This window comes from Plecotus auritus (genome assembly GCF_963455305.1).
Source record: "Plecotus auritus genome assembly, chromosome: 9".
NCBI classification, from domain to species: domain Eukaryota; kingdom Metazoa; phylum Chordata; class Mammalia; order Chiroptera; family Vespertilionidae; genus Plecotus; species Plecotus auritus.
This window is the reverse complement of record NC_137783.1, coordinates 91,078,179-91,087,591: the sequence shown is the minus strand read 5'-3', so window position 1 is coordinate 91,087,591 and position 9,413 is coordinate 91,078,179. Positions and strand designations below refer to the sequence as shown.

General features: G+C 36.9%; 1 protein-coding gene across 6 annotated transcripts in view; it reads right to left on the bottom strand.

Annotated features, from left to right (window-relative positions):
* Positions 1–2,888: 2,888 nt before the first annotated feature.
* The window catches only part of MTMR2 (myotubularin related protein 2), a 107,104-nt gene continuing 100,579 nt past the window's right edge, over positions 2,889–9,413 (bottom strand). For all 6 annotated transcript variants that reach the window (XM_080643186.1, XM_080643190.1, XM_080643191.1 and 3 more), the window contains exons 13-15: positions 7,481–7,594; positions 5,380–5,556; positions 2,889–4,759 (exon numbers count right to left, since the gene is read on the bottom strand). In XM_080643186.1, the coding sequence (XP_080499312.1) occupies positions 4,598–4,759; positions 5,380–5,556; positions 7,481–7,594 (453 nt within the window). In that variant the 3' untranslated portion in view covers positions 2,889–4,597. The remainder of the gene's footprint in view (positions 4,760–5,379; positions 5,557–7,480; positions 7,595–9,413) is intronic.

Sequence of the window (9,413 nt, the reverse complement as noted above, 5' to 3'; positions counted from 1 at the left end):
TATTTTCATGTAGTCCTATTTATTTTCTCCTTAGTTTCCATTGTCCTAGGAGATGTATCCCTAAACATACTGCTACGAGAGATGTCTGAGGTTTTGTTGCCTTTCTAGGATTTTTATGATTTCACATCTTACATTTAAGTCTTTTATCCATTTTGAGTTTATACTTCTGTGTGGTGTATGTTGGTGGTGTAGTGTAATTTTTTTGCATGTACCTGTCCAGTTTTCCCAAGACCATTTATTGAAGAGACCGTCTCTTCTCCATTGTATGCTCTTGCCTCCTTGGTCAAATATTAATTGATCATAATGGCTTGGGTTGATTTCTGGGTTCTCTGTTCTGTTCCATCCGTCTGTATGCCTCTTCTTGTGCCAGTGCCAGGCTGTTTTAAGCACAGTGGCTTTGTAGTATAACTTAAAATCTGTTAATTGTGATTCCTCCAACTTTGTTCTTCTTTCTCCAAATTGCTGCAACTATTCGGGATCTTTTTTGATTCCATATAAATTTTTGGAGTGTTTTAGGTCTGTGAAAAATGTCATTGGTATTTAATAAGGATTGCATTGAATCTGTAGGTTGAGTTGGGTACTATGGACATTTTAATGATGTTGATTCTACCAATCCATGAACATGGTATATTCTTCCACTTGTTTATATCTTCCTCTATCTCTTTTTTAAATATCCTGTAGTTTTCAGAGTACCTGTCTTTTACCTCCTTGGTTAAGTTTATTCCTAAGTATCTTAATTTTTTTGTTGCAATGGTATATAGGGTTGTTTTATTCATTTCTGAGAGTTCATTATTGCTGTAAACAAATGCTATGGATTTTTGGGTGTTAATTTTGTATCCTACTGTGTTTCTGAATTCATTTATTGAATCTAGTAGTTTTCTGATGGAGTCTTTAAGGGGTTTTCTATGTATAGTATCATGTCATCTGCAAATAATGAGAGTTTTACTTCCTCCTTTCTAATTTGGATGTATTTTCTTTCTTCTTGTCTGTTCACTATGGCCAGGACTTCCAGAACTATGTTGAACAAAAGTGGTGAAAGAGGGTATCTTGTTCCTGTTCATAGGGGAGATGGTTTTAGTTTTTGCCCATTGAGTATGATGTTGGCTGTAGGTTTGTCATAATATGGCCATTATGTTGAGGTATAATCCCTCTATTCTCACTTTGTTGAGTGTATCCAAAAAAAAAAAAATGTTGGATTTTGTGGACTGCTTTTTCTGCATCAATTGATATGACCATGTGATTTTTGTCTGGCAATCTGTTTATGTGCTGTATCACATTTATTGATTTGCAAATATTGTACCAGCCTTGCATCCCCGGAATAAATCCCACTTGGTCATGATACATGATGTATTACTGGATCTGATTTGCTAACATTTTGTTGAGGATTTTAGCATCTACGTTCATAAGGGATATTGGCCTGTAATTCTCTTTGTAGTGTCTTTATCTGGTATCAAGGTAATGCTGGCCTCATAGAAGAGTTTGGAAGTGTTCCTTCCTTATCCAATATTCTTGTGTTGGCTTTTCTAATGGAGTCTGATGATTCTTGTAAGGTTTCTTCCCTTTCTTAAAATTTCAGTTCTCTTGTCCTTTTTCACCTGAATAATTTTTTTTTATTTTTTTTAAATATATATTTTATTGATTTTTTACAGAGAGGAAGGGAGAGGGATAGAAAGTTAGAAACATCGATGACAGAGAAACATTGATCAGCTGCCTCCTGCACACTCCCCACTGGGTACGTGCCCGCAACCAAGGTACATGCCCTTGACCGGAATCCAACGTGGGACCCTTAAGTCTGCAGGCCAAAGCTCTATCCACTGAGCCAAACCAGTTAAGGCCACCTGAATAATTTCTAAATTCCTCTCCTCCTGCTTATTTATTTTCTCATCCCTCTGATCTGCTCTATTTGCAATACTTTCTGATGCATTCTTCATCTAATTTATTGAGTTCACCAACTCTAGATTTTTTTATTTTCTTTAGAATTTGAATCTCTTGATAAAATACTTAGTATTTTAAATGTCATTCTTGAATTTATTGAATTGCCTTTCTGAGTTTCCTTCAGCTTGTTTAATTTCATCATATTTTGAATTCTTTACCAGTTGGACCACAGTATGCTGTGTCTTTGGTTTTGTTTGCTGGAGATTTTTCATTTTGTGATATATTGCCATGAGTTTTCATAAGTTTTTGACAAAGTGTGTCTCTGCTGCCACCTTTGAGTAGTGAACATCTTTCTTATTTAGGTAAGGCTTCATGCATCTACTTTGATTCTAACAGTTCAACAGCTTGACAATTAGAAGTTGAGTTTCCAGAAGGTGGTGCTAGAACGTCAGTTTTTATCTTACTGGAGCCAACTTGCTGCTAACGTTGAAAATGTGTGCATAAAAAAGGTGGCTTTTCCAAAAACAGGCTGTTGGCAGAGTGGAAGGAGGTGTGTGCTTAGCATGGTGGCTTTGACTCTGCCCACAGACCAGTAGCAAAATGGAGTTAGTCCAGAGGCAGGCCTCTTGCTGGAATCCTGGGGCAGTCAGCAGGAAATGTGTACCTTCAGTTCTTTGTCTTCTCTTTCCTCCTCAGCCCCCTCCCCCAGAGAGGTCTCAGGTGGGTGTTGGTGAAGAGCAATGGGACTCTTAGCTACAGTCCAGATGGCTGAGCAGACTTTCCCCCATCTCTTACTTTCCACCACCTCTGCTAGCGAGTCTGCCACGATTAGCACCAATGCAGCTTCCGTGGCTCTAGCCCCCTCCTAGGTTCAGTTCACCCCCTTTGGGATGCACTGGTGATGAACTCTTGGGTGTGCAGTGCAGTCATCTACATATAAGACCAAGATAATTAAAAGCTTAAATGAGGAGAATGGTAGAATGGACAGGAGAGAATGGGTGTATAAAATATTTGGAATAGAAAACTTAGCTTTAATACTGATAGACTGGCCACTTAAATCCTGATCATAAATTTCCTTAGGAAATTTTACATAATGACAAAATTTCACATAGACAGGAAGAGCAGGGCTAAGGTGAGCAGACTATAATGAATTAACAAGTGAAAAAAACACTATTGTTTGTGTATTAGAGGGAAAATAGGTTTAAATTGAACATTTCATTTTGAAACAGATGCAAGGAGAATACCCGTTTCCGCAAAATAAAAAAAAAATTCCAAATACCATTTCTGCAAAAGAAACAAGGTAAATAACTAGGATAAGGACAAAGTTTAAAAGTCAGTTGAAATTTGCTTTTATTTAAAGACCCAAGGGCCAAGAAGCTGCTTTGTTAACAGTACATAACCTATGGCTCCTGTAGAGTAACACAGGCATCAAGGAGTCCACGTTTATACCAGCACTGAACTCCTGCTGCAGCAGGTGCACAGTGAAGCGGGAGTTCCTTTTCTGGCTTTCAGATTGTAATACATTTTTACATGCAGTAAGTTCTTTGGTAGACTATCATTCAGTGGAAGGACAGACTTTGGAAAGGACAGTAGTAAAGTATTTCATGTAAAATTTGAGCATAATGCTTATCATAAGCAATTTATAGATTTCAGGAAAAAATCAATCCTGGTAAACTTTAAAATATTGCCTCAAAACTTAGCAATTAATTTCTGTGCTCAGATATACAAAAAAAAAAATCTAAAGTAGGGTAGATAGTAAGCTTTTAAATGTTATTTCTAATAATTTGGTCAACTGTAAAGTAATCTGAAGGATGTGGAATTCTTTGAAATCCTGGACAACTACTCCTTTCTCCATCCTATCCACAAGCACCTCTGCAAGACATCATTTTGGACAGCTATTTAATAATGCATCTTAAATAAGTACATAAATAATGACAACAAAATTTTCAACTACACCATAATATCCTCAAGACTTTGCCTTATCATGTATGAAAAATGTGGATGATCAAAGTAGATCACTTACCACACAAAAAAGGAAAACCCAGGATGGGAAAAGGTGTGTCAGATTTGATCTGTCATGAGATTACAGTGTGTATAATGCCATGGAACTTCAGTGTTGGTTTGAAAAGTGATGCTCCTCCTCCTCTGTGCAATGAGCTCTCTTCCATCAAGAGTCATATTTTTTTAAAAAATATATTTTATTGATATTTTACAGAGAGGAAAGGAGAGGGATAGAGAGCCAGAAACATCGATGAGAAACATCTATCAGCTGCCTCCTGCACACCTCCCACTGGGGATGTGCCCGCAACCAAGGTACATGCCCTTGACCGGAATCGAACCCAGGACCCTTCAGTCCGCAGGCCGACGCTCTATCCACTGAGCCAAACCGGTTTTGGCAAGAGTCATATTTTTGAAATGGTTTGTATTTCGATTTTACTAGACACCAAAATTTCTAAGACCATTTTTCTTTAAATCAGAACCTTATTCCCACTGCAGATTTAGGATTGAAGCATTTTAATATTCTTTGGGTAATTTAAGATTAGTGTTTTATATATGGGGTTATTTCACTTAAGCCCCCTGCACTGCTACAGTTCTAAGCTCGGATTTAAATAAATAAAGGACTGACTTTCTCTCATAGATGGGTTCTAAATTCAGACTTTACTCAGAGCTGCCATTTGTAATCAGGAGTTTGTGGTGGTGATGGCTCCGGCTAACAGTCCTTTCACACCACGGTCTGGACAGGAGTGACACACTGTGCAGGAGAACTGGCTCTCTCTGAGGATGAGGTTGATCGGTTGGAGATCTCTCTCTGTAGTTCCTCTACTTTTTTCTGAAGTTCTGCTCGTTTAGCAAGAAGTTCTTTGTATCTATTGTGAATGGGCTCCTACAAAAGCAAAACACCACAAAATTATTCCAACTAGGCAATTCTAAACAAACCCAAAGTCACATTCTGGTATGTAGTCCTGTCCCTAAATGTTACAATGTGGAGTTTTTTCCAGCTATGGGTCCAAGCCCACTTTTTCAGCACCACTGCTCTTCCTCTGGCTTTCCCAGTGCCCCAAGTATTTCCACAGAATATTCTAAAACTGGCAATGTTCCAAATATAATAATTAATATGATCTAAAAGCCAATGTCAAATAATTCCTATAGTTTGGTTTGAGGTTTTTAGTCTTTTGAAGAGTTCTAAGTAGTGTAAGTATTCCATATTTCAAAGTGAACCAAAATTCCGTATTTCTCTAACCTAATAAAGCAAAGCCTCTAGAAGTTATCCAGTCTGATGCCTTCATTGTACAGGGAAGAAAGGACAAAACAGAAGTGTTATTTTCAAAGCGATCCAAGCAAAGTCAGGAAGGATAAGAACCAAGTATACTGATTACCCCTCTGTAGTGCTTTTTCTACTATACAATTGTAACTATAGTTACAAGTTTTAAATATGCACATAATTTTTCTAGTTACTATACAATCGCATGGATGAAAACTCCCGCTGTGTATTGTACAGCATACCTGTGGTTTCATACGTGGATTCCACCTCACGTAATATCCCACCCAGAGCTCTAGGTGGCGCATGCTGGCTACTGGATAAAGGACGTGATTGGAGTAGCTCCCATAGAGAGGATTAGTGAAGTCTTCCAGCTGGCTATTTATGTAGGACCACAGTGACACCGTCCTTTTAGGAAGGCTCTGTACAAGAAAAATGGGAGACTCATCACATGAGCTCTTTGTACTTCAGATGAAAAGTTATAAAGAGGTATGTTGTGATCTCTTTGACACTTTAGTGACAGCCCCACTTACATTAAATCAGAGGGTATTGGGAAACAGTGCAGTTCCTCAAAAAGTTAAACATAGTTACTGTGCCCACAATTCCACTCTTAGGTTTGAAAACAGGCACATAAAATCCTGTACACAGATGTTCAAAGCAGCATTGCTTATAATAGCCAAAAAGTAGAAATCCAAACGTCTATCAACTGACAAACGGATAAAATAGTTTATACAATGGGATGTTCAGCTATAAAAAGGAATAAAGTATTGATATCTGCTACAAAACAAACCTTATGCTACGTGAAAGAAGCCAGACACTGGGGCCACATCCTGAATAACTCCATTTCCGTGAAATGTCCCAAAGGGGCAAATCCACAGAGACAGATTAGGTTTGCCAGGGACTGGGTGGGCAGGAGAACAGAGAGTAACTACTCACAGGTACACAGTTTCTTTCCAATGTTGTGAACATAGTTCTGATGTTTGTACAACTCTAGAGATATATTAAAAACCAAGCTTGTCAAACACGCAACCTGCTGACATGCTTGCACTAAACTATACACTTTTGAAAGAATTTTGTGGATTGCAAATTATACCTTGGTAAAAATGTTCCTTTTTTTAAATATCAAGATAGAGTAAATCCTATTCAAGCCTCAAAAAAATGAAAGTATTTAGCTATTCTGAATTATCTAACATTCAACCAATTCTTGAGTGCCTACTGTGCAGGCAATTACTTACTGTGTGCTAGTAGACACTGAAGACATTATGGTGAATTAAAAATATAGTCCAGGAAGCACTTAACTACATGGCAATGATTGTAGTGTTTTGTATGGTTTATTTAATCGTCACACCAGTAAGTACTATTACCCCTATTTTACAGAAGCAGAAATTAACTTGCCGGAGGGTCACACAATAAGTGACAAATCCAAGGTCTGAACCAGGCAGCCTGGCTCAAAGCAAGCAACTTTCCACTCTGCTTTAGCAGTGGTGGGGACGTATGGCCCGAGGGCCTTTAAAGCCCTCAAAATCATTTGGTCTGGACCTACCAAGGCATTGGGGAGGGGGGGGTTCATTCAATGTTTGACCAAAACAGCAGGCTAATTTTTAAGTTGATAATTTTGTATGGCCCGAGAATGATATAAAGATCCAAATGGCTCTTGGCAGAAAAAAAGGTTCCCCACCACTGCTTTATAGAAAAGCATGGAAAATCTATTTTATAGCCACCTTTTTAAAAATGAAAATTGATGCAGAGAGATACACTGATCAATAGGATTAATAATTTCATACAGAAGTAATCCTTATATGGTTTGTTGTAAATAATACCAACCACCAGTAATATCTTTGGCGAAATGGGGTAACAAATTAACTTTATACACAGTATCTTTTCAGTGTTTGAATGTTTTACAGTAGTAGTTTACAAATTTAAAAAGTAAAATGACTCATGAACAATATATTTTCAGATCTAAGCTATCCATTTATTCAAATGTATATGTTTTACCATATATATATATTTTACCAATTATATTTTTCTGCACCTGCTCTGAAGGGTTTCCATCCTGCAAGGATAACAGGTACACTGGTGCTCCTTAGCAGACACTACTTCCCACCCATAACTCACCTGGCAGCTAGCTGGCATATTTATTAGCATTGCAACAGAGGTACTTTAAAATACTAGTAGATCAGGCTCAGAAGTATGGGAAGAAGGAATCATATTAAAGCATATAAAATAAAGTATGGCCAAAGAAATCATTCAAAAGAACAACTGTTTAGTTGCAATCCATCACAAAATACATTCTAGTAGGGAAAATACGTGTTGAGGGTAGACCAGGACAGGGGCTCATTATTTTACCTCTTTTCCTCTCTGCTGTTCACTGTTACAAAGGAATGTTCCGAATAAACAGCTATACAGGTGGTCCAAAATGGTAATGAGAAAATATTCGTTGAATTCAAATGCTGTAGGAAACTGCAAATCAAACACCACAAACACAAAACTATTAAGACATTTTTTCAAGCATATTCACCCTGTAGTATATGAGTAGATCCTTTATAATATTTAAAAGTAGGCTAAATAATACTCAAAACTATATTTCTAAGCCATTTTGGCATTAGCCACTTGGTTTTATGTTCAAAAATCACTTTACCACTTAGTTCTAAGATTATTTCTCCCAAAATCTTTTCTTATGCCGTAAGAATTTAAATGGTATGACCTTGATGTTTCTGATCTACATCTGCTAGCCCCACAGGCTGAGGAATTTTGACCTGGGCAATTCTGACAACTCTAATCTTTCTCTGCCAAAAATGACCATAAACAACATAGTAAGATTGTTCTTTAAATTTCAAAAACATTGTTTTGTTTTTAGAAATTACAAAAAAATAGCATCAATGTCTCAAAAAAAATGTCAGCAATGCACACAAATAAGTATCCCAGGCAGATGTGCAGACCATTTAAAAGTGAACCTGCTTATCTTTTCACAGAACATCCAGGCAAACTGGAGTATCATGTAATCCAGTACGTTGGCAGCCTCTTTCTAACTAAAGAAAACTCACTTTCTCCATAACCTAACGGCAGGGGCCTACTGGATGTCTTATACAAACAACACAACTTGTGGGAAATTTATCAAAGACAAATTACAGACCACAGGAAGGTAAAGGATTTGGTTTAATCCATCCTGTCAATGTAATAGTTCAAAATTATTCCAACGTTTCCATGTAAGATTGTACCAATTACACAACTGAAAAGGAATTCCATGAACATTTAGACTGCAGAGTTGGGAAATAAATACTCATTCCAAGTAAGTTTTTTTAGAATGATCCCTACCCAGTAGTGAAGGAAAATAGCATGAACGTAAGCAAAAGGGTCAGGGTTAAAAACAACTTTACCGTAAAATTTCCTAAATTTTAGGAAGCCATAAGCAGGGCAATATAGCAGATTTCTCAAAGAATGAATGGTAACTTCATGTTGTGGCTATGGAACTGAATGAATGCAGCAGGTGATCAAGCACATGCCAACAAAATTCCAAGTATTTGTAAGAAACTTTACAAAATAAATCCCATCACCTGATTGTTAATACTCTTAGCCTTATTTATTAGCCAGCTATGCGTGCACTCTGACTCATGAAATAGCAATCCAGAAGAGCTGAGCCTGTGGGTAGCTCAGTTATGAGAAGACATCTTAGTCGGTGGGCATTTCCTCACAACAAAACAAATAGAGCACTAACTGCTGGCATTGCTTTAAAATCTTAAACAGAAGAGGAATATTTTGTTCTCCTTACATATTTAAAATCTCAAGGGCCCTTCATCCACTGCTTCCTGATCCCCGGAATGAAGGGATGAAGATGCGGGTAGGAACAGAGGTAGAATCTGGCTAATTGCAACATAATCCTCATTTTGAAAAATGTGCAAGTCTCTGCACAAACATGCAATTTTTTGTAAAATTGAAGATTACCAATTAACACTAACATTTTATGTTCAGGAAGAAAATGTACATAAAAACATAACTAGATGTCTAAAGATTCACTTCTATAATGTATTTTAGATTCTATCTAAGAAACAAGATTAAACTGATTTTCTATTTTTTTAGTACCTTAAGCTCAGCATTGAAGTAAAACTGCTTTTAGATATATAGCATAGAGAAAGTTAATACAGCTACTAAGGAAGAAATGTACTAGTCATATACTCTGCCATGTAAATAACTGGTAACTTTGATTATATATATATATATATATATATATATATATATATTTTTTTTTTTTTTTTTTTTAACAAGCATACCAGAACTAATA